The 27,757-nt window shown below is 45.5% G+C and overlaps 3 protein-coding genes across 11 annotated transcripts; all 3 read left to right on the top strand.

The window, feature by feature from the left end:
- The first annotated feature begins 399 nt into the window (after positions 1-399).
- Positions 400-5,591, top strand: LOC127292582 (uncharacterized). 9 transcript variants are annotated; one of them, XR_007845225.2, is made up of 3 exons: positions 400-4,645; positions 4,730-4,777; positions 4,872-5,558. XR_007845225.2 is itself a non-coding variant. In XM_051322006.2 (2 exons), exon 2 carries the CDS (start codon positions 920-922, stop codon positions 2,033-2,035), a length of 1,116 nt encoding a protein of 371 aa, XP_051177966.1. In that variant the 5' UTR covers positions 400-735; positions 861-919; the 3' UTR covers positions 2,036-5,558. The 9 variants fall into 9 exon arrangements, 1 of the variants encoding a protein (XP_051177966.1); XR_007845224.2 differs by having other exon boundaries at positions 400-4,777; positions 4,872-4,970; positions 5,189-5,558; XR_011742478.1 differs by having other exon boundaries at positions 400-735; positions 4,316-5,591.
- Positions 5,592-12,902: 7,311 nt separating this feature from the next.
- On the top strand, positions 12,903-16,909 carry LOC127292581 (inosine-5'-monophosphate dehydrogenase-like). Its single transcript, XM_051322005.2, has 4 exons — positions 12,903-13,968; positions 14,682-14,861; positions 15,135-15,392; positions 16,691-16,909. Exons 1-4 carry the CDS (start codon positions 12,991-12,993, stop codon positions 16,760-16,762), a joined length of 1,488 nt encoding a protein of 495 aa, XP_051177965.1. The 5' UTR covers positions 12,903-12,990; the 3' UTR covers positions 16,763-16,909.
- Positions 16,910-20,013: 3,104 nt separating this feature from the next.
- Positions 20,014-23,353, top strand: LOC127292580 (tubulin beta-7 chain). The gene is made up of 3 exons (XM_051322004.2): positions 20,014-20,485; positions 22,000-22,269; positions 22,386-23,353. The coding sequence occupies exons 1-3, from the start codon at positions 20,092-20,094 to the stop codon at positions 23,054-23,056; spliced, it is 1,335 nt and encodes a 444-aa protein (XP_051177964.1). The 5' UTR covers positions 20,014-20,091; the 3' UTR covers positions 23,057-23,353.
- Positions 23,354-27,757: the final 4,404 nt, after the last annotated feature.

The following is a 27,757-nucleotide window of genomic DNA, read 5'->3' as shown; positions in this document are numbered from 1 at the left end:
GAGTTTGCGATCCATGGCGATCTCGCGGGCCTTCATATGCTGAGTGGGTGAGAGGTAACCGATGTGTCCAACTCGGCAACAACCACATAAGTGTGTGGTTGAGCTATGGCAGTAGCGATCAACGTTCTAAAGAATTGCAACGGCGACTGAGAGAGAGGAAAGCAGTGGCATATGGAGAGATGAGCGACAACCACACAACGGGGGAAGGTACCGCGGGGAACCAACGCGAGTTAGAAGATCAGTTGATGCATCAACCAGCAGAGATTAAGAACTTTTGTTTTTTTTTTCAAAAAACGAACTTTTGTTTTTTATATAGTCCAAAAAATAGACATGAGATGCCTTAAATACCCAGTGGCATTTTTGCATTTTTCCTCAACTCTCTGCCCTACCTGGCTGGACCGAACCAAGTCCAGTCAGATCAGACTGGTTGTCCTGTTCGTCGTTCGTGCGGCAGAGGAGATGCGGAGCTGCCGCCGGGCGCCGGCGACACTCTCTGGAACGACCCACTATTGAAACAGATCGCCCAGCTCCTAGCAACTCCGCCCCAATCTCCTAGCACCGCGCCGCCCTACTTCCACTGCTCCCATCTGCTGCTCAGCATCCGCCGCCCGCCAATCCGACCGCCGGCGCCGCTGCTTCCGTCTGATTCCGCCAGTTCAAGTGCCTCTCCTCCCAACGGCGCCCCGATCAGTTTGGTTTTGTCCCGAGACAGTGTCCGGCTCGGGTTCTGACGAGGTACGTGTCCTTACTGCCGATTACAATTGGTTTCCGAGTTCGATTGCAACCCCGGCAAGGGGGATCTATATAAAATCAATCAACCCAAGCGTAGACTTCGAGGGATTTCTTGCCTGTGTTGGCAGAGAGATATCGATTGCAAGCCAGCCATATTTTAGATCTCCATCCATCTTCCTCGACGCTGATGAACCAGTTAATTGATAGCCCGGAGGCGATTGGGGGTAAGCCGCGGCAGGGGCAGGCCAGCTTATGCGAGTACGCCGGCAAAAGGCTGAAGAAGCAGAAGCACCTCTATCTGGTGCTGGATGACTGGAGCAAAGGCTTCACCATCCATAAGATTGACGACGATGGCAACGACTCTGATCTCAGGGAGCCGGGCGTCCTCCGGATATTCACACCTGTAACTGGTCGTAGCATGATCTTCGCTGCCATGGGCAGCAACATCCTCATCACCACAAACCCACGCTGTGGACAGACCCCCAGCCTTGTTTACAATACAGAGGCAGCAGGGCTGGCCGTTGGCCCTCCACTCCCTGAATCACTGCTAGGTGATGACTACAGGTCTATTGCTACTGCCAGTATGTTGTATGCATTCCCACAGTTCATTACCAACCCGCAGCAATTCTTGAAGGTCATGTCGTGGGCACCCACGGACAACGATGATCCATGGGCTCCAAGGCCAACCATGGACTGGTGCTGGCAAAGCGTGCCCTCGGCATGGCCATTCACCAATAAAGAAATCATCGACTCCTATGCCTTGCACCCAGATGGTCACACCATCTTCTTCTCAGCGCACAGCAAGTACGACAACTCATGCCCCAAGTCCATTTGCACCTTTTCCTTCGACACCAAGCACCACCGGTGGAGCTCGCATGGGGAATGGTCCTTGCCTTTCAATGGCCGAGGCTACTTTGACAGCATGCTGGATGCATGGGTTGGGCTTCACAAGGATGGCTATATTTGCTCTTGCCAAGTTGCCTCCCGCTCCAGCACAAGCCAGTTGCAGCCAGACTGCAAGATGCTCCAGGAAAGGTTGCTCTGCAGTGCCCCTAACAGCCGAGTGCCAGCGCCGACAGTCACTTTAACACACATGGGCGGCAACGCCAGGTTTTGCCTTGTGGAGTCTGTGTTGCGCGATGGTGATGATGCTTCTGGTCGTGATGCTTGCATTCTCCACACCACCACGTTTGGCCTCAAGTACTCTCATAAGGGAGAGCTGCAAATGATGAACCGCATCACTAACTCCTATACAGTGGCAAAGCATGCCCACTTGTTTTCTCCTGTAGCGTTCTGGATGTAGGAATTTTTAAGCTCGTTGTATGCAATGCATACTACGACCGTCCAGTACTCTGTTCTCTGGATGTAAGCTATGATTTCTGGCAATAAAAAGTTTGTTTCTCCTATCAGTTGTAAAGAACCTACTGAGTTAATTTCTTGCACGTCAGTTCTCGAAAATGCAGAGATGCCTGTATTCAAAAGTTAAATATTTCGTGTGTTTTTGCTCCTTTCAGAGATGCCTGTATTTTTTTGCTCCTTTTATAGAGCCCGGGAAGGGGGCTCTATAAAATCAATGAATCCAATCGTAGACTTTTGAGAATTTCTTGCCTGTGTTGGCAAAGAGGTACCGATTGCAAGCCAGCCCATCTCCATCCATCTTCCTCGACGCTGATGAACCGGTTAATTGATAGTCCGGAGGCGATTGGAGGTAAGCGGTGGCAGGGGCAGGCCAGCTTACGCGAGTGCGCTGGCAAAAGGCTGAAGAAGCAGAAGCACCTCTATCTGGTGCTGGATGACTGGAGCAAAGGCTTCACCATCCATAAGATTGACGACGATGGCAACCACTCTGATCTCAGGGAGCCGGGCATCCTCCGGGTAAACACACCTGTACCTGGTCGCTGCATGACATTTGATGCCATTGGCAGCAACATCCTCATCACCACCAACCCACGCTGCGGACAGACCCCCCAGCCTCATCTACGACACCGAGGCAGCAGGGCTGGCCGTTGGCCCTCCCCGCCCGGAACCGCTGCTAGGTGACTGCCACGCGTCCATCGCTACTGCCGATACGCTGTATGCATTCCCAGATCTCATTACGGATCCGCAACAATTCTTGAAGGTCATGTCCTGGTGACCCACGGACAACGACGACCCGTGGTCTGAGAGGCCAACCATGGACTGGCGCTGGCAGAGCGTGGACTCGCCATGGCCGTTCGCCAACAACGAGATCATCGCATCCTACGCCCTGCACCCAGACGGGCACACCATCTTCTTCTCGGCGAACAGCAAGTATGACAACCCGCGACCCAAGTCCATTCGCACCTTCTCCTTCAACATCAAGCAATGCCGGTGGAGGTCGCATGGGGAATGGTCCTTGCCTTTCAAGGGCCAAGGCTACTTCGACACCATGCTGAATGCATGGGTTGGGCTTAACACAGATGGCTATATTAGCTCTTGCCAAGTTGCCTCCCGCTCCAGCACAAGCCAGTCGCTGCCGGACTGCCAGATGCTCCATGAAAGGTTGCTCTGCAACCCACCTAACACCCGATTTCCGACGCAAAGGCCACTCTCACACACGTCGGCAACGACGCCAAGTTTTGCCTTGCGGAGTGTGTGTTGCGCGACGGCGATGATGCTTTTGGCCGTGATGGTTGTGTTCTCCACATCACCACATTTGGCCTCAAGTACTCTCATAAGGGAGAGCTGCAAACCATGAACCGCGTCACGAACTCCTATACCGTGTCAAAGCATGCCTTCTTGTTTTCTCCTGTAGCGTTCTGGATGTAACAATAAAAGAGGAGAAATGGATCTAAAAATACATCAACTTAAGTCTTATACACACGTAGATGAGATGAGATGAGATGCGACGGTCTTATTCTTGGAATGTATCAATTACTTTTTGTTGTTTAAAAGGTGGTACTGTTCTGTTTTATTGCTACTACCAGGAGAATATGATCTCTTCAGGAACGCCCAAAAGCGAATGAAAAAGTTAGTGCTATTTTTATTAAGTAAGTCAATGTATAAGACTTTTGACTCAGAACTTCCTAATTACCCTTGAATATAAGTTCCGTCCTACGAATTTTAAAAGTTGCACTCTGACTATGAAAGAGTTTTGCCATCTAGAATATCAATAAATACACCATGAAACATATTTCATGATATATGTATCGATATTGATTTCCTTGTGTGTAATTAATATTTTCTTGTATAAACTAAAGACATCATTTATATGCCATATATTTTTTATAAACTTCTGACATAATTACTCATGTAGCGATCTGGATGTAGGAGCTACCTGTTTTGGCTTGTATACAATGCATACTATGTCGTTCCAGATCTCTGGATGTTAACTATGATTTCTGGCAGTACAAAGCTTGTTTCTCTTGTAAAATATATGTGTAGAACCTGCTGCGAACTGCTGAGATGACAATATTCAAGAACTAGAAGGTTGTGTGTGATTTTGCTCCTTCTAATATCTGTTACACCGGTCTCTCGATAAGCATAAAAATAGTTTTATCACTGCAGAAAAAATAAACCAATATGTTTACAAACTAATTTGTAAGACGTATGCTGGTGCTAACAGGATCTTGGAATGCCGGCAATTAGATGGGCACTGTATTTCTAGATACTAAAACTGAGGTTGCGGCTTCTAAGTCCAAACACAGAAGTTGTTCCCTATGGATAATGTACAAACCACATGTTGATGGAATTTATAAAGCGCTTTCTTGAAACAATCTAATAGAGCAAGAAATACAGTTTGCAGAAGGCTTCATGGATCAGCTGCATGAAGACCGGCTTGTGGACAACATGGCAAGTTCTTAAGTCAGTGATAACTTGATATTTGGCTCAGTTTAGCACCTTATGCAGGCGATAATATTAATTTTTCAATTTGTTAGCGGTGACTGCCTGACTGGTAAGGTTGTTTGATTTGTACCATTTGCTTATGACCTACTACTATTTACTGCATATTTAACATTGTGCTTAATAATTCATACAGAAATTGCAAGTATTTGTTTTAGTCCGCCCTTGTACTGAACCGGCTGAGGTGAATTAATATACAATGATTTTGATTTTAATTCCTATACTTCTGCTAGAAGTACAAATCTGCTCAACCGTACCAACTCTTGTCATATAATTAGAAGATTGGCATTACTGGAGAACCCAAATTGTTTTGTGTAACAAACATTGACTGGGATGGTCAAGAACACTCAAGATGGTCCAAAAAAAAACAGCAGCAGGTAAAAACTTTGCTGGCTTTTTTGATAGATGTTTCATGGCTACGTATCTTATGATAGTTTTACTTTCTTACTTTTCAGTTGTATATAAGTTTATCTCCCATGTCATTTATATGCTGCTTATTTCATGAATATTAGTTGCTTGATCATGCTGTTTGTATATACTAGTACATAATTTCCTGTTAGCATCACTAGTCATTTTGACAGAAAATCTTCTTCAGCCAACAGTAGAGGAGCAAAAAGTTACTCTTGTACCTCTGAAGTGAAGAAGTGTGAAACGATGCTCAAATACAGTTGAAGCAGTGAAGGTTCAAGCTCATTGCATTCCCGGGAAAATTGGCACCATAAGTCTGTTAACTTATGCTAGGAAGTAACAAACTAAGCACAAGTGTTCGTATTCCCTTTCAAGATGTAACGATCTAAAGACACGGCGAGATCCAAAAGTGACCCTGAAGAGATCTTTTATGACTGGTAGAAAGCGGCACATACAGAAGAATTGATTGTTTATCTTTTGGATAACTCAGTAATTCTGCAGGATGTATTCTACTAGAGATAATATTATTGGAACTGCGTGTTCTTGTCTTATGCTTACTACGAAGATGGCTATTTCTGCTCGAACTTGAATCCCTGATATCTCCTATTCTTAAAGAATATTAATAGTACCAAGTGTCTACTTTATCATCGGTCTTCATATTCACTTAGAGTTTTCTAGAGAGAGAGTGGGCTGGATTTCTTTTCTGGGCTATGGCGGGGGAGGCAACACAACATATGCATAGACACAACTGCATGGCATGGTCGTATATATGGGAACAGGGTTTGTGCCACAAGAAAAATTGAGCTTTTTAAATAATGAAAGAGAAAATCCAACTGCCATCTACACCAACCTAAATGGCAACACGTTCAGATGCACACAACCAAATTTTTATAACATGCCAAGCAAATAGGCTTACAAAAAAGTACTCCCTCGAGAGAAAAAACGCTTCAGAAATTGATTTTTACATTCCCGTCCTATACAGTTTCAAATTTTAAAATAGACTCCCTAAGATCCACTGTCCCTGAGATCCAATCGATCGATGGATGGATCGATCGAGAGAAATTGGCCGCCGGGCGCGGCGGCGGCGGACGGGATGCTCTGGCAGACGGAGCTGCGCCAGCACGCCGCGGGGGAGTTCTCCATGGCCGCCGGGCGCAGCGGCGGCGGACGGGATGCTCTGGCAGACGGACTGCGCCAGCACGCCGCGGGGGAGATCTCCATGGCCGCCGCGCAGGCCAACCTCGTCATGGAGGACCAGGCGCAGGTGCTCGCCTCTCCGGGCGCCACGCTCGTCGGCGTCCACGATGGCCACGGCGGGCCCGACGCCTCCCGGTTCCTCCGCTCCAGCCTCTTCCCCCACGTCCAACGTATGCCCACTATGCCTTCTATTCTACGACAAGGACGTGCGGGTACGGAGTAAAAATTGACAGGGTTTTTTTTGCAAAATTACGGTCGAGTTAATTAAAACTGGACGGAGGGAGTACAACGGTCTCCATTCACACATTCTCCTTAGACGCCAAACACCACTGGTGGAGGTTGCATGGGGAATGGTCCTTGCCTTTCCAGGACCATTGCTACTTCGACACAATGTTGGATGCATGGGTGGGTTGGCTATATTTTCCCTTGCCAAGTTGTGTCCCGCTCCAGCACAAGCCTGTCGCCGCCGGACTGCAAGATGCTCCAGGAAAGGTTGCTCTACAACCCCCCTAACACCCGATTGCCGACGCCAAAGGCCACTCTCACACACGTGGGCAACGACATCAAGTTTTGCCTTGCGGAGTATGTGTTGCGCGAAGGCGATGATGCTTTTGGCCGTGATGGTTGTGTTCTCCACATCACCAGGTTTGGCCTCAAGTACTCTCATAAGGGAGAGCTGCAAACCATGAACCACATTAACAACTCCTATACGGTGTCGAAGCATGCTCCGTTGTTTTCTCCTGTAGCGTTCTGGATGTAACAATAAAAGAGGAGAAATGGATCTAGAAATACATGAACTTAAGTCTTATACACACGTAGATGAGATGAGATGCGACGGTCTTATTCTTGGAATGTATCAATTACTTTTTTTTGTTTAAAAGGTGGTACTGTTCTGTTTTATTGCTACTACCAGGAGAAAATGATCTCTTCAGAAACGCCCAGAAGTGAATGAAAAAGTTAGTACTATTTTTATTAAGTAAGTTGATGTATAAGAATTTTTACTCAGAACTTCCTAATTACCCTGGAATATAAGTTCCGTACTACGAATTTTAAAAGTTTCACCATCTAGAATATCGATAAATACATCATGAAACATATTTCATGATATATGTATCAATATTGATTTCTTTGTGTGTAATTAATATTTTCATGTGTAAACTGAAGACATCATTTAAATACCATATTTTTTTAAAAAACTTATGACATAATTTCTCATGTAGCGATCTGGATGTAGGAACTAGCTGTTTTGGCTTGTATGCAATGCATACTATGTCGTTCCAGATCTCTGGATGTTAACTATGATTTCTGGCAGTAAAAATCTTATTTCTCTTGTAAATGTGTGTAGAACCTGCTGCGAAATGCTGAGATGAAAGTATTCAAGAACTAGAAGGTTTTGTGTGATTTTGCTGCTCCTTCTAATATCTTTTACATGTTCCATTCTCTCGATAAGCATAAAAATAGTTTTATCATTGCAGATAAAATAAACAGATATGTTTACAAACTAATTTGTAAGACGTATGCTGGTGCTAATGGGATCTTGGAATGCCGGCAATTAGATGGGCACTGTATTTCTAGATACTAAAACTGAGGATGCGGCTTCTAAGTCCAAACACAGAAGTTGTTCCCTATGGATAATGTACAAACCACATGTTGATGGAATTTATAAAGCGCTTTCTTGAAACAATCTAATAGAGCAAGAAATACATTTTGCAAAAGGGTTCATGGATCAGCTGCATGAAGACCGGCTTGTGGACAACATGGCAAGTTCTTAAGTCAGTGATAACTTGATATTTGGCTCAGTTTAGCATCTTATGCAGGTGATAATATTAATTTTATAATTTCTTAGTGGTGACTGCCAGACTGGTAAGGTTGTTTGATTTGTACCATTTGCTTATGACCTACTACTATTTACTGCACATTTAACATTGTGCTTAATAATTCATACAGAAATTGCAAGTTTTGTTGTAGTCCGCCCTTGTATTGTACTGAACCGGCTGAGGTGAATTAATATACAATGATTTTGATTTTAATTCCTATACTTCTGCTAGAAGTACAAATCTGCTCAACCGACTCTTGTCATATAATTAGAAGATTGGCATTACTGGAGAACCCAAATTGTTTTGTGTAACAAACATTGACTGGGATGGTCAAGAACACTCAAGATGGTCCAAAAAAACAGCAGCAGGTAAAAACTTTGCTGGCTTTTTTGATAGATGTTTCATGGCTACGTATCTTATGATAGTTTTACTTTCTTACTTTTCAGTTGTATAGAAGTTTATCTCCCATGTTATTTATATGCTGCTTATTTCATGAATATTAGTTGCTTGATCATGCTGCTTGTATATACTAGTACATAATTTCCTGTTAGCATCACTAGTCATTTTGACAGAAAATCTTCTTCAGCCAACAGTAGAGGAGCAAAAAGTTACTCTTGTACCTCTTAAGTGAAGAAGTGTGAAACGATGCTCAAATACAGTTGAAGCAGTGAAGGTTCAAGCTCATTGCATTCCCGGGAAAATTGGCACCATAAGTCTGTTAACTTATGCTAGGAAGTACAGATCCACGTCTGGTTCAATTCCCGTCTAGATCCATTCCACGGGAAACAAACGAGGCCTTAGAGGAACACGCGGGCTTAGTGGGATGTGTAAGTTACACACGTTACTGGATGGACTACTCAAGCTCCGTACGACACACTCCTTTGGCTGGGCTTGGAACGCGCACCAAGCACAGAGTGTTCTTCATGGACGTGGACCTCTTTGACGGAGGCACCAAATTCTATGCGGTGCAGGCCTCCACGGTGCACTTGTAGACACAGGGCCATCATGGCCACGGGGCACTCGTGGACACAAGGCCATCAAGACCAGGGTAGACGTTGTGGTTGGGACTTATATTGTTGGAACTGTGTCTCTGCGGCCCTTTCTTATGTTTCCTGCGAAATGTCACAAACCGTCTTAAACATGAATTTCCGATGTCTCCTATTCCTACAGAATGTACAAATTGTCTAATTTTTTTTCTAGATAGAGCTACATAGGTATCATCTATCTCCATATTCACTTGGAGGGTTTTGTAAAGGATTGAGCTTGGATCTCCATGGCCACTAGCTTATCGGTATATATATAGGGTGTGTGTTGTGTCAAAAGCAACATTAAAACTTCTGAAATAATGGAAGAGAAAGTTCCCATGTCCTCTACATCAACCAAATGGAAGCACGCTCACATGCACATGATCAAATTCCTGCATCATTTCAAGGCTTACAAACGAAAACAAAAAATACACATGCAAAACCACGCCATGACCGATGTGAAGGATAGTTTTCATTTTGTAATTGGGTCGTGGCAACATTGCCTATGGGTTGAGCGGATGGCGCATATGCGGCTACGAAGCCAAGATACCGGAATTAACACTAGTATATTGCTTCAGTATCACTATCTTTGATTCAATATCAGTGTAGATTGATAGGATAAAAATAGTTCAGCTTCAAACAGTCACACGTAAAATTAGGTGACCAAAAAAGTGTTAACAGAATGGTAAGTAAATTTGAATATAAACATGCACTTGCATTCTTTTGTGTTCAATTTTTCTTTTGAACGGGTAGGGGCACGAATGCCCAATAGTTCCATTAATCGGTGGGTAATTTTACATAGAGAAACCTGATAAGTATAGAAAACACAAAGTAGTCCTCAACTTTTGCAAGAAAGACCTTAACTAAAAATTTGAAGACGCAATAATCCAGTCCTTCTTCTCTGCCTTGCCCTTGGCATGATCTGAGGGCACCGTCGACGACACCGAGGACTACGCCACTTCGGTTGCCGTCAGGTTGAGACGCCGTGGTTTGATTAGAGATCCTCGGCTTTGGCTCATAGGCCGGGAGGAAGTAGATCCTCGGAGCAGCAACTCTCGAGGTGCGGAGCGCCCCCCTTGGCCAAGGATAGTGGCTGCACACTTTACCGTCGCTTGGAAGCTTCCGCACATCGAGCTTCAACACTTCCCGCAGCCGCTGAGTTCCACACAACCCCACTGCTCCTTCTCCCCTCGCCACCAAGGCATGCCAGATAAAAGAGGAGCATAGGAATGAGGAAGTAGAAGCCCAACACAACCACGAGCCTTGCTGATGGAGTTGCTCGTGGCAGCCACTTTGTTGACTTTGTCTCCAACCACATGAGCCTTAATATATGTATCTATTTCTGACATCTCCTATTCCTATTGAATTTGAACATTACAAAGTGTCTAATTTTTGGTAGATAGAGCGATACATAGGTATCATCTATCTCCATATTCACTTGGAGGGTTTTGTATAGGATTGAGCTTGGATCTCCATGGTGTCTATCGGTATATATATATAGGATGCGTGTTGTGCCAAAAGCAAAATTGAACTTCCAAAATCATGGAAGAGAAAGTTCCCATGTCCTCTACACCAACCAAAAGACAGCACGCTCACACGCACATGATCAAATTACTGCAGCATTTCAAGGCTTACAAAAGAAAACAATAAATACACAGACAAAACCACGCGATGACTGATCTGAAGGATAGTTTTCATTTTGTAATTGGCAGTATTGCCTATGGGTCGAGCAGATGGCATACGTGGCTACGAAGCGAAGATACGATAATGTACACCAGTATGGCAGTATATTGCTTCAATATCTTTGCTTTGATATCAGGGTCGATTTATAAGAAGAAAATAATTTAGTTTCAAACAGTCACACATAAATTAGGTGGCCAAAAAATTAGTTCCAGGTTGTTAGTAAATTTGGATATAAACAGACAATTGCATTCTTTTGTGTCCGATTAACCTAGATTGACTAAGAGCTATGATCCAACAATACAAGGTGTATTTTCTTTAAAATGGAAAAAGGTAAAAAATAGGCGACATGATTATTTCTTTTGGAAAGACACATGGCTTGCCGGAATCCGCTAAAAGACGGCTAGATGTTGGGCCGGCCTACTGTTATTTTTTTGTCTTTCTCGTTTTTTCTTTCATGTTTCTTTTCTTTTTTCGTGATTTTTAAAAATTTGAATTTTTTTTGGGATTAAACATTTATGAATAATGTTATTTTTTCAAAATTTTGAAACTTGAACTTTTTCAAAAAAATGCATATTTTTCATTTTTTTTGAATTTGAACTTTTTTCAAATGCAAACTTTTTCTTACCCACCGGGTGGCTAGCCATCAATGGAACGCAAATCGGAGGTCGTGGGATGGTCCGATGCCATAGGATCCGAAGACGGAGGTGACGCTCGATCGAGCAGAGCTGAAGTAATATTCCAACCTGTAATGTACTGAAACCAGCTGAGTTCGATTTGTAGAAAACAATTCTGATTCCTATACCTTTGTCGGAAATACGTGTCTTCTCAACCGACTCTTGTCTATACATAGAAAATTGGCATTATTGGAGACATTAACTTTTTCTCTAACACACAATGACTGGGATGATCAAGTACTCTAGAGTCTAGATGGCCCCAAAAATATTTTTGCTTTATTGGTAGATTATTGACGGCGATGGGTATCTATAATAGTTTTAGGCTTTCTTACTCCTGATGTTGTATATAAGCTTATTTGTTTCTTATGTCACGTATGTGGTGTTTATCTCATGAATAATAGTTACTTAATCATGTTGCTTACATATACATAATCTCCCGTTTGCATAACTGTTCTTACTGTGTCACATGGAAGCTTATTCATAAGCCTGGAGTAGAGGAGATCTATGGAAGCACTGAAGTGAAAAGTGTAAATGGACACTCCGATACAATTCAAACACTAAGGTCAGTGAATGATTGAGCTCATTACATTCCGACAGAACTGGCATTGCAAGTCTGCCAACAAGCACATATCCAAACTAAGTAGAATGCATTAATTATGTATGGTGTGGTTGTAGCATTGTTGGAGTTCTTTGGTTGTTTCTCAAGATCTGTATGAGGAAGTATTGTTGGAAATGTGCGACCCTTTCTTATGCTTCCTGCTAGCTGGACTCACGAATCTTAAACCTGAATTTTCGATGTCTCATATTCCCAGAGAATGCTAATGGTACGAGTGTTCAATATTTTGGTAGATAAAGTATACATGTGTATCATCTATCTCCATATCCACTTTGAGAGTTTTGAAGAGGACTGAACTTAGGTTTTTGGGTGGCAAAGTTTCATAGACACAATCACATCTGCATGGTCGTATATATATGGGGAGATTGTCGTGTGCCCACCAACCAAGTGGTAGCACTCTTAGATGCGCACAGTTAAATTGCGATAACATCTCAAGCAAGTTGGCTTACAAATGAATTCGAAACTTGAACATTTTAGAAAAATGAATTTTTTTGAGTTTGTTTTTTAGATTGAACATTTTCTAAAAATGGTTTTTAATATTAATATTTTTGGAATATAAATATTTGTAAATTTAAACATTTTGAAATTTTATTTTTTTTCGAATCTAAAAATAAAACGAAACAGGAAAAAATAATAAAACAAAAACAAAAATCACTGTGTAGGATTCACCAAAGTAGCCGAGGTTCATGTTTAGCGTGCCTGGAGCTGGGCCCCACTCCCCGCCCTAGCCGCCCACAAAACACGCCACAAGACCCACATGTCCGCAAAACACGATTTCGCTTTGCTTGACAACGCGGGACCCAGCTGTCATTGGAAGATTTCGGCAAAGCAGGCTACCCGCCAAACAGCCGTCCCTATCTAAATCCACGCAAACCCCACTTCACTCCATCCGCACCATTCCATCCGCCTCCCACTCCCCACCCCCGCCGCCGCCGCAGCGCCGCCGCCAAAACCCTAAACCCCCAGCGCCGCCGCAGATGGCGGACCTCTACGACGACGGCGTCCCGGCGTCGCTCATCTTCCGGCGGGGCTACTCCTACACCTACAACGACCTCATCCTGCACCCGGGCCTCATCAACTTCCCCGCCGACGCCGTCGACCTCTCCACCCGCCTCTCCCGCAACATCCACCTCTCCGTCCCTTGCGTCGCCTCCCCGATGGACACCGTCTCCGAGGCCGCCATGGCCGTCGCCATGGCGGCCCTCGGCGCCGTCGCCGTCGTCCACTGCAACACCGAGGCGCACATCCAGGCCGCCATCGTCCGCGCCGCCAAGGCCCGCCGCCTCCCCTTCGTCTCCTCCGTCCCCATCTTCTCCCTCGCGTCCGCCCCATCCCTCGCCGACTTCGCGGGCCACGACTACGCGCTCGTCACCGAGCGCGGGGACTCCCTCTCCAAGCTCGTCGGCGTCGCCGTCGCCGCCGACGCCACCAATTCACCCACCCAACTATCCGACTACATGCGCCCTGCCCCGCGCTCCGCCTCCGCCTCCTTCGATTTCGAGCAGGCGGCGGCCTTCCTCGCCGACGAAAATCTCGACTACGCCCCTCTCCTCTCCGACGAGGGCGAGCCAATCGACCTCATCACCTCCAAGGACGTCGAGCGCATCCGGAGCTACCCGAAGCTGGGCAAGCCGTCTCTCGGCGCAGACGGGAAATTCATAGTCGCAGCCTCGATTGGAACCCGCGAGGATGACAAGCGGAGGCTGGAGCAGCTGGTTCAGGCCGGGGCCAACGCTATCGTCATTGATAGCTCGCAGGGGAACTCCACCTACCAGATTGACATGATCAAGCATTCGAAGAAGATGTTTCCACAGGTGGATGTGATTGGAGGCAACGTGGTGACGATTGCGCAGGCGCAGAATTTGATCGCTTCTGGAGTCGATGGACTGCGTGTTGGAATGGGATCTGGATCGATCTGCACCACCCAGGAGGTTTGTGCTGTGGGCAGAGGACAGGTATAATTCTCATAAACTCCTGCTACCTTACTAGTTTAGTTCAAGTAATTAGCAAGTTGCTGAATCTTGTAGCACTATTGCTGTATGAGGCCTTGAAAGTGGCTTCGCCAAAATGGAAGTATATTATTATATGCCAAAAGGATTGAAGTTCAAGTTCTACCACTAAATCAGCTCTCTGAACTGCTTATTTCACATAAGTGCTGTATAGAACAATGCCTTCCCCTTACATGCATTTGCAAGTTGCAACAACACAGGAACTAGTATGGATGTCTTGTATACCATACTGTCTGAAGACACAACGTATCAGTTGTTTTGTTCACAGTTAATATGTCACCTCGCGGGGGCCAGAGTCCGAATATGCATTTGAAACTCTTATGAGTTTTGGGATATTGAAAAAAATGAAGAATTGTATTTATCATAGTATCATTAGATTTTGCAGTCATATTTCCCATTTTCAATTGTGAGTAGCATGTTGTGTTGTTTATGGGACTGGATGCAGTGCTTGTTTTATTCCACTCTTCACAGCTACAGTTAATCTGTTTTAAATGGTATATTGCTCCATATGCTCCCACATAGGCTCACAGTCTGGCTAGTCAATGATAGGAAGTAATTTTTTATGTTCTGTATCAAATGGCTGCATCGGCATTTGATGTCAGCACTCTGTAGAAGAGATGCTAACAATTTTGACGCCTGTTTATGTTTTGGCTTGACAGGCCACTGCAGTGTACAAGGTTGCATCGTATGCCAATGATCAGAATGTGCCAGTTATTGCTGATGGTGGGATTTCATTCTCCGGGCATATTGTGAAGGCTTTGGCACTGGGGGCGTCAACTGTGATGATGGGCAGTTTCTTGGCTGGCAGCCATGAAGCTCCCGGGGCCTACGAATACAAGGTATACATATTGATATATTTCTTGCCTGAACACAGGGTGAAGTTTGAATATCATGTAGTGATGCCTGCCCAAGTCCACACATCCCTATATTAGATATTAAATTTATACTTCTGATGAATACCACACACCAATGATATGCAAATATACATCCTTTTGACCACTGCAATTAAAAAGATCTGTTATTGCCCACATAATAGCTCAGTACTCCAGTCTACTTAGATGTCAAGAAACCTGACCAAACAGTGTCATTTGTTACTTCGAATGTTCTGCTAGGATGGCCACCGAGTAAAAAAATACAGAGGTATGGGCTCACTTGAAGCCATGACAAAGGGGAGCGATGCAAGGTACCTTGGTGATACTCTGAAGCTCAAAGTTGCCCAGGGAGTCGTTGGGACTGTTGCTGACAAGGGTTCTGTGCTGAGATTGATACCGTATACAATGCAAGCTGTTAAGCAAGGATTCCAAGATCTTGGGGCATCCTCTTTGCAGTCAGCTCATGATCTTTTACGAGCGGATACTCTTAGAATGGAGGTACTCTGTCTGGATTACATATTTGGTCTTTACTTCATTTCGATTTGTGATTTTGAGTGGTTCATAATATGAGTACCTAAGATTGGAGAAATACTTATTTTTGTTGATTAAACTACTTTTATAGATAATGGACATAAATAGTTGATTTTGGAATGGGAATTAACCAACATTATAATCCAATATATCTTGGTTTCACTTTGGTGTGCATTGACTCTGCCTTCTTCATGTGTAGTATTCAACGATCACTTGTGAACTGCTAAGTTAAATAGATTGTTTCTGGTAAATATTAACTAACATTAAAATCCATTATATCTTGGTTTCACTTTGATGTGCATTGACTCTGCCTTCTTCATGTGTAGTATTCAGCGATCACTTGCGAACTGCTAAGTTAAATAGATTGTTTCTGTTAAATGTTATTAACTCAGTGATCTACAGGAATGCTATTCTGCATTGAAAGATTAAATTTGCTTGCTTAATTTTTCAGCTGTAGAGTAGTCTATTTTAGGTTATGTACCTGTTGAATGAATAACTGTGGCGTGAAAATCTGTCACTGAATCTAGTTTAAGGTGATTGTTGTTTATTATGGCTTATACAGTTTTGTGGTATTGGCTGACCTTCCAAAGTTTTACTTTTAAAAATAATTTTTCGTGGTGATTCTTCATGAATCTCTTGCCGGTACAGATTGCATGAATCTTTATTCTGTCATTATGAGCAGTTATATAGCATACAGCTTCATGTACATATTCAATGTTTTGAGGGATTCTGGATCAATAAGTCTTAACAGTACTTTTAAGGTTTATGCTACTCCGTATTAGATATTCACTCCCAAGTATTTTTTAAAATTTGCAATGCAAATTCAGCTTTCTTTCACCACTGTGCTTACCTGGTTACTCTTCTTTTCCATCTCATGGCACATTTGACTTCATCTGTTGACAAACTAGTCCCATTTAGATCTTATCTGTTCATTTGTCGTACCAAATATAGGTAGCATCCGTTCGCATGAAGAACCTAAATCACACATCACAATTCACTTAGAATTGTTCTCATATATTACACACATTACAGAATAGCAAGTGTCGTATCTGCTCATAGCTGTGTAGTTCCAAAAGTACTTCTGAAATTCCTTTAAGATGCTTGTATTGATAGATTGCATACATAATTATTATCTGAAAGTAGTGAAATACTCTGTCAAGAGGTTTGAATTGCCCGTTTCTCAATTTGTGCTTGTATCTCCCAACTGGAAATTAGGGAATATTGACAACAGAACTGATTCAGTCTTTGCTGACCTTCCTTGCCAGGTGAGGACAGGCGCTGCTCAAGTTGAGGGAGGGATCCATGGACTCATGTCATACGAGAAGAAACCATTCTAGTTCCCCCTGTCGGTTTTACCATTACAATGGTTGTAACATGGGCATCATTCTCTGCCTGCCATTACAGTGGTTGAAACATTGGGCATCATTCTCTGTACCATTACAATGTGTGATTGAACCAATAAAACAGTGTCTTTCCGTTTGCTATCTGCTGAGAGAAAAACTGTCAACTCGGTGCTCTCTTTTCCATGACAGAAAGTTCAGCTTGTGATTTCAGCTACTTCGGCTCCGGATCTCATCGTATGGCTTGAAACTTTTGTTTCCTGATCGGGGCCGACTCCCGTGGTGCTGAAAGCGAGATGCATACGGATGCAGGTGTGCCCGTGTGTGGTTGGTGCTGGTGACTGGTATGTGTCGTTTCTCCGAAGCAACAGCTACATGCTTTGACATCCAGTCCACTACACTTGTGGCTCCACTCTGCAACAGATACAGCCGTTCGGGTACACTGATTGGATTACTAGTGAAGCGTCGCTGTCCCCTTCATAAAGTTGTAGACCAGCTTGTTCTGCTAGCTTATCCAGGTGCTCTTCCGTTTAGGGATCATAGTTACAACTTGGTAGTTAGTTCTCTCGTCTTGATTACACACTCAAGCTGATTTTCATCTAAAATATTGAGTGCCCGTTCATATTCTGTTCAATAATCAACGGTGCCCACTTGGGCAAGGACAGATCAGAGAACCTTCGCTTTACCTCTTAATGAAAAGGGGGAAAAAAGTGGACTATCTTGCTCTAAATAGTTGCCATTGGTGCTCAACGAGATTATTATGGAGTTTGGTATGAGTGCCATTCTTTCAGTATGCCGGTTAGTCTCAAGGAAACCTTGGATCGCCGGGTTCCTTTGGGTTTGATAAGGTTGACAGGATTACCGACGAAAAGTTCCAAGGCATATCCACTAGCAATCCTAGCAAATAGATGAGATCTCTGCAAAACATTGATGCCATTAAGAGATCCGGGTAGCCCAAAGAAACAATGCCAGATCCAGCGGTCCTCCAATACCACAACTTCAAGCATAATAGTTGGATCATGATTATGATCGGAGTATTGCTCGTGCCAAGCTGCAAGGTAGTTATTCCACCTCCAGTGTATGCATTCCACACTCCCAAGCATACGTGGCCATCATGTTTTTTTTTGCGCTATTAATCCTTTTGTTTCCTCCCTGTTGGGAGCTCGAAGGTATCGACCCGAAAAACCTGGATCAAAATTTTGCCGTAGCACACACTTGAGCGAGATATCTTTGCCAATGCGAATATTCTCGTCGGTGTAATCACGTGGATGACATATGCAATCATCCTCATCGCGGCTAATATCTTTTGGTACATACCAAATCCTAAGAGACACATGCGACATTTCTGACGGTAGTTTGCCTTGCAAGCTTCCACTATTTGACAAATATCTCAGTACGTATTCAATAACACCTGCGAAAGAGATGAGCCAGGTAGGTGCAAAGCTTTTTTGAAGTAATCTTTTCGTGAACACGGCTTGGTTGAGAGCGCGGTTGCGAGGAATGCAAAGACGACCAACCATCGAGCCTTGGCAATTTCATTTCTTTCCGTCCTCGTGCTCCTTCATGGCGGCCAACAAGATGAGGTTCACGACATCGTCGTTGCGAAGGAAATCTTCGATGTTGGAATCAGCCGATTATGGCGAGTCATCGAGCAAAAATCACGTTGTGGCCAAGTTTATCTACAAACAAAAAGTTTAAGCTCACAAACACCCCAATCTGAAAAAATGACCTGGATTTACCCTAAACTTACATTCGAAACAGTGAGGGGGTGGACGCGAGCTGACGCCGAATCGAGATGGGATGAGGGGGTGGACGCGAGCCGACTTGATTTGAGAGTGATGGTGGTGGCGGAGACAGTCACACCCCTATCAATTCAAGCTTTCTGGACTGCCACATTGACTTCGAGTTCGAAAACGGGTCAATGGCGACGACGCAGTTGATGTGGCGGGCAGAACAAAACTAATCGATTTGCAGTAGGTGTACTACTCCCTCCATTTTTATTTACCCTACGTTTGGCTTTAGTCAAAGTCAAGAAATTTAAAGTTTAACCAAATATGTAACAAAAAATATCAACATCCACAATTACATATATTTATATAATATAAAAGTACATTCCAAGATGATTCTAATAGTACCAATTTTATAATTTAGATATTTGTATATATTTTTAGTCAAATTTTCTAAAATTTAACTTTAACTAAATCTAGAACGCGGGGTAACTGTGAATGGAGGGAGTAGTGTGTTTGCCCAACCAATCAATTTCCTGGCCGTGACTATGAGAATTCCGCGGTGCTTAGACTAGTTACAATGAGAGTATCATAACTAGTATCATACACTACATGTGTGCAAAATTCCGATGTGTCATATCAATGAATGATGAAAGAGATGATAGTGGTATCATAGGTAGATACCGTATCATAGCACGTAAAACTATAAAAATACCAAACAAATCTTGTACATATTTTTGTATTGAGATTCTACAAATCATTAAAGACATATGACATATGATACTACTACGTAATACTATGCATTGTGAAAATTGTATTGTACATTAGTATCATCTGCATGATACTACTACTCCCTCCGTCCTAGTTTGTAAGTCACAGTTTTTGAATATTTTGGTCCAAGGTACTAGCTGATTGGGTCTCATTTTCTCTCTCTCATTGGTGCATGCAGCCTCTTTCTCTCTCTCATTGGTGCATGCATTCTCTTTCTCTCCCTCATTGGTGCATGCAACCCCTTTCTCTTCCTCATTAAAAAAAATTATGCCTTAGAGGTGGAGGTTATTGAATAAATAGTTTTTGGGAATATAACTTACACTCTAAGACGGAGGGAGTATATGATATTTCCCATTGTAACTGGTCTTAACCGGAAACGGCCCTACATGCCCGGCCTCCGTGTCAGCTCGCGCTCGTCCCCATCCGCAAATCCCACCAGCTGACTGCTGACTCCGCCAGGTGGCTCCAACGCCGGTGACACGCCACTGACAGCTACGCCACAGCGAACTGGTGCGCGGGCCCCAGGCGTCGGTGGTCGATCCCATCCGCTCGCCGTGGAGCTTGGGGCCACGGCTTTGTTGCCAGCCTGTCACTGCGGGCCCCAGCTTCCCTCCACGGCCCACTGCAACCGGGTCCCACCAGAACCACAAGGGGTCCCCAACCACCAAGCGGTCCTGGTCTCCTGGAGCCCGAACGGCTCGGGTCTGGCCGTATAAAGACGACCGAAAATCCCCCCACATCCTCCATTTCGAATTCCAAATTTCCAAATCCCCCACCCCGCGATCTCCCCGCAACCACCACCACCACCGCCACCGGCAGCCGGCGAAGATGAGGGAGATCCTCCACATCCAGGGCGGGCAGTGCGGGAACCAGATCGGGGCCAAGTTCTGGGAGGTGATCTGCGACGAGCACGGCGTCGACGCCACGGGCCGCTACGCGGGGGACTCGGACCTGCAGCTCGAGCGGATCAACGTCTACTACAACGAGGCCAGCGGCGGCCGATTCGTGCCCCGCGCCGTGCTCATGGACCTCGAGCCCGGCACCATGGACTCGCTGCGCTCCGGCCCCTTCGGCCAGATCTTCCGCCCCGACAACTTCGTCTTCGGCCAGTCCGGCGCGGGGAACAACTGGGCCAAGGGACACTACACCGAGGGCGCCGAGCTCATCGACTCCGTCCTCGACGTCGTCCGCAAGGAGGCCGAGAACTGCGACTGCCTACAGGGTAAATGATACCTCCTCAGACTAGCCACAATGGGAGTATCATAAGTAGTATCATGCATGCCATGTTGGCAAAAATCTGATGTGGCGCACTAATTAATGAGGTGAGAGATGGAGGTGGTATCATAATATGATACAGTATCATAGCACGTAAAACTAGAAAACTTAGTGGCAAACACATCATGTACATCAATTTGCATTGAGATTGTATAAAACATTAAATATGATGATAATATGATACTATCTTATGATACTATGCATTGTGAGGGTAGTATCATAAACTAGTATCATGTGCATGATACTAGTGTATGATACTTTCCATTGTGACTAGTCTCATCCCGTCTATTATGCCCGTTATTTGTGGCCATTTCTGCTAGGGATTGGTGGGTTTGCGATAGATCTGGCCTTAACCGTCCATCTCGTAGTTAGATCCGGCCCCGATTGAGGTTACGATGGGCTTCTGTTTGGCATTTACGTCAGGTGCTGTTTGGCATTTATGCGAGCTGCTGTTTCTGCCATAATTGTTGATTTGTTCCATTAATTTATTTCAATTGCCGAGCGCTGTTATCAGTAATTTGTTATGCAGCACCATAATTTTTTCTTCAGAGCGGTGGTAGCATAGAAGTTGTGCTGTTACTGTTTGGTCTAATTCGTGATTACTGATCAGCATGCTGTTTGTCTAACGATGGAACTTGAAGGGATCATGTGCTTATGTTATACTGAAAATTAATTTCAATGAGATGGTCTGATAATTGCATGCTTTTCCGGGTTACTACACCTAGCTTCACCAACAGAACTGTCGGCAGGACTGGTGTTTTATTAGTGTACACGCTGTTGGGTTTGCCTGCATGAATGAGGTAACAGCTGGACTGGATTGTATTTGGTCAATGTTAGATAAGATTTTAAAACACTAAATTAAAAACGGTGTAGTACCTGTACTGGATTGCATTTGGTCAATGTTAGATAAAATGGGGACCTTATCTTCCTGATGAATAAAGAACCGCTAAGCTTCATAATGGAAAACCTAGCTTCACCAATGGAACTGTCGGCAGGGATGATATTTTTGTAAATGTATGCACTGTTGGATTCACCTGCACGAGGTTCCATATTGAACCTGGTAATGGCCTGTAGAATAAAAAACTGTGTCATAGCTGGGATTGCATTATTTGGTCAAGTTAGATGAAATGAAGTCTTTATCTTCCTGATGAATGAATAAGTAAATGCTCAACTTCATTGCTTTGGCAATACCTATATGGTTGTCTTTGTGCACTATTTAATATATGCAGACCCTATTAATTTGTTTTTTTTTTGCCATGCCTGTTGTGACTTGTTTTCTCACACACTTGTTTCCTGGAGCACATGGTGGTGTTTATAAACTGCTATCTGTTTGTCTCCTTTCTGTGTTGTAGCATCCTGCGAACCTATTTTTTTTGCAGTTCAGCGCATATTTCTGTTTTGCATCTGCATTGCTACTTGGATACGTGAATAATATTATGGCTTTATTTTCTGAACTTGCAGGATTCCAAGTTTGCCATTCTTTGGGAGGAGGCACTGGATCTGGCATGGGCACCCTTCTTATTTCTAAGATTAGGGAGGAGTACCCTGATAGAATGATGTTGACCTTCTCTGTCTTCCCATCACCGAAGGTCTCAGATACCGTCGTGGAGCCATACAATGCTACACTTTCTGTTCACCAACTTGTTGAGAATGCTGATGAATGTATGGTGCTTGATAATGAGGCTCTGTATGACATATGCTTCCGCACACTAAAGCTTGCCACACCTTCCTGTAAGTTGTTAAGCTACCTTTGGTGTCCACTTTTCTGTTGTCCCACTGAAATTCTATATGCAGAAGTTTATGTTCAGATAATATTAGGCACTGATAGCTTTATTCTAACCTTGCAGTTGGTGACCTCAACCATCTTATCTCTGCTACCATGAGTGGTGTTACATGCTGCCTGAGGTTCCCTGGACAACTCAACTCTGATCTTCGCAAGCTTGCTGTCAACCTCATTCCATTCCCCCGCCTCCACTTCTTCATGGTTGGCTTTGCACCGCTGACGTCACGCGGATCACAAATGTATCGTGCTCTCACAGTTCCTGAGCTGACTCAGCAAATGTGGGATGCCAAGAACATGATGTGTGCTGCTGACCCCCGCCATGGGCGCTACCTCACTGCTTCTGCCTGTTTCCGGGGAAAGATGAGCACCAAGGAAGTGGATGAGCAGATGCTCAATGTCCAGAACAAGAACTCCTCGTACTTTGTTGAGTGGATCCCCAACAACGTCAAGTCCAGCGTGTGTGACATGCCTCCCAGGGGGCTGAAGATGGCAGGCACCTTTGTGGGGAACTCCACCTCCATCCAGGAGATGTTCCGCAGGGTCAGCGAGCAGTTCACTGCCATGTTCAGGAGGAAGGCTTTCTTGCACTGGTACACTGGCGAGGGCATGGATGAGATGGAGTTCACTGAGGCCGAGAGCAACATGAACGACCTGGTTGCCGAGTACCAGCAGTACCAGGACGCGACAGCCGAGGAGGAGTACGACGAGGAGGAAGAGGAAGGTGTGGCGGAGTAGCGCTGTTGCCCCAGTCATGTATATCCCCTCTTCAGGTCTATCCAGGTCGTGTCCCAGTTGAGAGTTTATGGTGATGTGTTCTCCGTGGCTTCGAGGAGTTGAGGTTGCATTTGCGCTTTGTCTTGTAATTTGCTAAGGTATTAGTACGTCGTAGTCTGTTTTGTTTTTCATTCTTGGGGTCAATCATAGATGATTGCCTGAACCGTTGAGTGCTCTCCTCGAGCTAGTCAGTCACCTGTAAGTTCTGACAAGTATTGGTAGTCGTTCAATTTGGCAAAAAAAAGTGTTCCTTGCGAAGCTTTCGTGTCGCTATGCTTTTCATTTTATCTTGTGGACATTGTAAGTTTGGTTGGTGCGTCATGCATAGTACTCTCTTATGAGTGATATCCAACTGTAACCCTGTCTGCTGGTTGTAGGTTAAAGATCTCCTCGTTAGAGTCAGGATTGCTCATTCCAGTGCCTTGAAAGAACTGGAATCTTGGAACTACTAACTGGCGTCGCTGCTCCGAACCAGTCTCTGGAGTTTCAGCGCTTAAATTTGCTGAAGCACCGGCACACGCAGTCCTGTCTCCTTGCGCGCGAAGAGGAATACAGTTCTGTGATCTTCAGCTCTGATTGCCTGTCCCTCATGCAACACATCGACACAAACATATTCCATCTATCATGACCCATAGCAAAGAGCTATGCACATATATTACATGTATGATAATAATTGATTCGTGAATGGCCCACAACTGGAAATTTTATAAGGCGGTGCATACTATATGAATAGGTAATTACATATCCACTTTGCCCTTTGGTTAGGCCGAGCAATTAAACATTGACCTTTTTTTTTTTTTGAATTTCAATTAAACATTGACCTATTTTAGGCCAATTGCAGCATATGAAGAGTTTGCCTCTGGTAACCAAAAAATTGTCTTCTTTTTTTTTTGAAACTAGGCAAGAGACTTGCCATTCATTGATATAGGAGAAGAGAATGGCCAGTTTATGAGGGAAACTAGCCGAAAACCGATACAACACAACACAACACGCCGACCCCGGGGCCGCGCACCACACGAGCTGACGGCCTAGCCACCCTAGTGGCCAAGGCCGACACCCTAAAAACACCTCAAAACGCGACAAGGCGGAGGCAAAACACGGAGCCGCCGCTCCGACAACCACGCCGACCCCCGGGGCCGCGCACCACCTAGCCGAAGACAAGCCGAGGACGAAACCGACTGGACAGACAACGCGAACAACAAACTTGCAGTGAGGGCCTCCACAGTGATGCCTCCAACGAGGGGAGCGACGTCCAAGAGCTCCGCCATCACCGGCAACGGCCGAGGCCGGTGCAGGGTTTTCACCCGGAACACACCGAAACTGAAGACGTGTTCGCCTGACCGCCGAGTCGAGGGATCCAAACCGCTCGTCGACGCCGACAACCAACTCGCTCCACAGCTCCCTCCGGCCGACGGAGCAACCAAGGCGAGGACCCCAGCAGGCAACACGACACAGGAAAGTGTCGCCCTCGCCCGATCCCACGAGGAATCAGGGTTTCCCCTGGAGCACCCGGGCGGAGGCGCAAGAACACCACCTCGACGACGCCTCCAAGGAGGTCACGACGCCAAAAAAGGCGCCGCCGCCGTCGGTTCCAGCCGCAGCCAGAACAAGACTTTCGCCCGGCAGAGAGTCGCAACCTCACACCCGCCGCAAAGGGCCGGCCAGACCACCATCACCACCTGGCGCGCCGACACCGCGCCACAGCCACCACCACCACCACCAATCCAGAGAGCTCCGCGAGCACGACCGACGCCCACCGCACCTCGCGGAGATGAGAGGCCGGGCAGCGCAGCATGCGGCCGACAGAGCACCGCCAAGGAGCACCGTAGGCGCCGCCGGAACGCCACGAAGGAGGGGGCGCCGAACAAACACCGAAGCGGAGACTCGAAGACGAACGCCAACGTCCGCAGGCCAGAGCTCCCCGGACCAGCCGCCGCACCGCGGCGCACCACCGGCCGACCCGCCGCATCTCGCACAGCCCCGCCGCCAGCACCGCCAAGGTGCCCAGCAGCAGGCGCGACGAGACGCGCAACCCGCGCTTGCAGCCGCCGGGGCCAGCTCCGCGGCCCGCCAAAGCCCATCTGGACCCGAACCGAAGAGCACAAACGGACTGCAGAGGCGCCACCGTCGCGAGGGAGCCGAGCACGGCAGCCGGCGTCGAAAGGCGCTCATCGCGGGAGACCATGACCCCACGCCGCCGCCTTGCCGTCGAAACCACGCCGCCGCCACCGGAGAGCCCCTCCACCGACAAGCGCATGGAGAAAAACGCCCCGCCGCCACCATCACCGGCCACCGCCTGGAGCTATTGTCCGGCGTGACCTCCGGCGGCGGCGAGGATGGGGGATGAGGGAGAGGTCTGGAGCCGGCGGCGCGGTCGCCCCCGAGTCGCCTAAGAGCAGGCGACGCGAGGGAGGGGAACGGTTCGCGTGCTATTGCATAAAAAAAAAAATTGTCTTCTAAGTTTAGCAAGAGAGCCAAGAACCTCTGCATTAGTCAAACAAAGGCAGTGTGAACTTCCTTAGGGCATCTTCATTGATTTAGACGGCAGCAGTCTATAATACATATACACGTCATGTATCGATAGCACTTCAGACTCATCTTACAACGGTGTTTTTTCAGCTGTCTGCATAGGCTCACACGATTGCATGAAACAGTATAAAATTCTTCTACTTTCTAATGTATCCATGGGTCCAGGGAAAAGATGATGGGAGTGCGGATTTGCTTTTGGGGTCACAAGTGCCGACGGCATATGTACAATGGCAGAAGAGCCGTCCGTAGCCAACGAGTTTCACGCTAATCGCCCGTTTGTAGATCGTAGATCTGCAGACGACCCTTGCAATTTCTCTTCTTCTCTTCCCTCCAAATCATCTAGTTGGCACCTTTTTACAGGCAGCTGATGTGGACCATTGTACATGTCCTTAGAGAAACCATACCGATGTCTCCCGTTCCTAAAACTATCTGTTGTTAATCTTCCTGGGACTTCTATTTCTGGACCACTTGATAGTAAATTTCCTTGTTGCAAATACTCTCTCCTGCTGCCCTACACAACTTGGCACTATTCTATCCTTGACTGCTTGGTATATTTTCCGAAGTTTTTAGTTGCTAGCTACATTTATCATAAAAGTTTCTGCTTTTCGATACACAATGTATAATCATAAGAAAGAAGAGTTAAGGGAGCAGATATTTATAGAGACGCAAGGTCAGAGCTCGCAAGATGTGCCGATAATACGGTATGGATTAATGGAGCTGGAAGTTTGTCGGGTTACGAGTGTTCCGACCTTGTGAGTTTTGAATGCATGTGAAGAAGATTTTTTTTTTGAATGCATGTGAAGAAGATGACGGCTGCTCAAAGAAAAAACTACACGTGCTACTCAACCACTACTCATTATACTTGCCTGAGTTCAATTTTGTCATATATATACATATGATCAACTTCTTATAACCTATCAGTTTCATATGTAAGTCTTTTTCATCTCTAGAGATAGCCCAAACACATGCCAGTCACGATCCCTCATCCAATCTAGCTATGTTTGATGACATTATCGATGTACTCAGCCCGGTCCATGAACCTCAGAGTACTTCAGTTCAGATACATGCAGGATAAAATGCACACTTTTCTTTGGAATGCGATGCATAGGGAAAATATTAACTACTACCTCCGGACAGAAAAAATTGACGCATACACCTAACAAAAGCATGCACAGGCACACCTCCCTCCGCGTCGATTAAATCCGACCGGAGGGAGTAGACAACAAACGGTTGCAGGAGAAGTAGGAGTGCAAGCAGGCTGGATTGATCCGGTACCATGTTCACCGATGGAACTCAGAAACCGTCATTGCCTATGCAGATGCAGCATTCTTCTTGGAGCAGGGCAAGTTGGGAGTTGGCGTCAGTGCTCGGAACGACATCGCGGTGACTCGGTGAGTGCTTGCAGTTTCGGCGCTTGAAGTTGCCGCAGTGCTGTCTCCTAGGCGCACGAAGAGCCGAAGAGGACTGTCCCTCATGCAACGCATCGATACTGAACGTTTTCTTTCGAACATGGCACATACCTTAAATAACACAGCTAAGCACGTAGGCACGTTACATGTATGATTAATTACATTACATACTCCACCTTTGTGAATCGCCCACAAATAGGAATTTGACAAAGCGGTTGCCCTTTGGATAGGCCAAGCAATTATGTATTCTACCTATTTTAGTAAATAAAATTTCACAAAAACTTTAACTCTTTTATTAAATATTCAAATACAATAAAGCAATACATAAAAAATCTCTACCTACGCTTAGAATTATTGTATGTGGATAGTTTCCACGCTGCTTCCTTGTTAAAGCTTCGTGACTAATCTTATGTTACAATTTAAAGCCATGCATAATAGTTAAATAATTATGTTTTCTCTTAGAAAAAGGATTTAGATCCTTCAGTGGTTCAACGTGATCGTTCCTCCCGACGCACAACCGTCGAATCGTACAAGGGAGATGCCCACCTTCCCGCACGTCGTCTTCATTGGTCCCACCCGCCAAACGCTTGGAGGAGAAAAATATGTACCGAGCCTTATCGTTACACCGACGCCGCCCACGAAGGCTCTGCCACCGTTCCCCTCCCACTCTCGTTGGATTCTCGCACCACCACAACCTCGCCAGATTCCCGCTCTACTGCACCTG

Source organism: Lolium perenne, chromosome 4, assembly GCF_019359855.2.
Source record: "Lolium perenne isolate Kyuss_39 chromosome 4, Kyuss_2.0, whole genome shotgun sequence".
NCBI classification, from domain to species: domain Eukaryota; kingdom Viridiplantae; phylum Streptophyta; class Magnoliopsida; order Poales; family Poaceae; genus Lolium; species Lolium perenne.
Note: the sequence above shows the minus strand (reverse complement) of the source record. Positions and strands in the feature narration are given on the sequence as shown.

Excerpts from the sequence above, each read along its gene's own strand:
- LOC127292581 (XM_051322005.2), top strand. The coding sequence starts at position 12,991 with ATGGCGGACCTCTACGACGACGGCGTCCCGGCGTCGCTCATCTTCCGG. Across the intron at positions 13,969-14,681 it reads GTGCTGTGGGCAGAGGACAG|GCCACTGCAGTGTACAAGGT; the intron begins GTATAATTCTCA and ends TTGGCTTGACAG. Across the intron at positions 15,393-16,690 it reads CGGATACTCTTAGAATGGAG|GTGAGGACAGGCGCTGCTCA; the intron begins GTACTCTGTCTG and ends CTTCCTTGCCAG.
- LOC127292580 (XM_051322004.2), top strand. The coding sequence starts at position 20,092 with ATGAGGGAGATCCTCCACATCCAGGGCGGGCAGTGCGGGAACCAGATC. Across the intron at positions 20,486-21,999 it reads GAACTGCGACTGCCTACAGG|GATTCCAAGTTTGCCATTCT; the intron begins GTAAATGATACC and ends CTGAACTTGCAG. Across the intron at positions 22,270-22,385 it reads AAAGCTTGCCACACCTTCCT|TTGGTGACCTCAACCATCTT; the intron begins GTAAGTTGTTAA and ends CTAACCTTGCAG.
- LOC127292582 (XM_051322006.2), top strand. The coding sequence starts at position 920 with ATGAACCAGTTAATTGATAGCCCGGAGGCGATTGGGGGTAAGCCGCGG.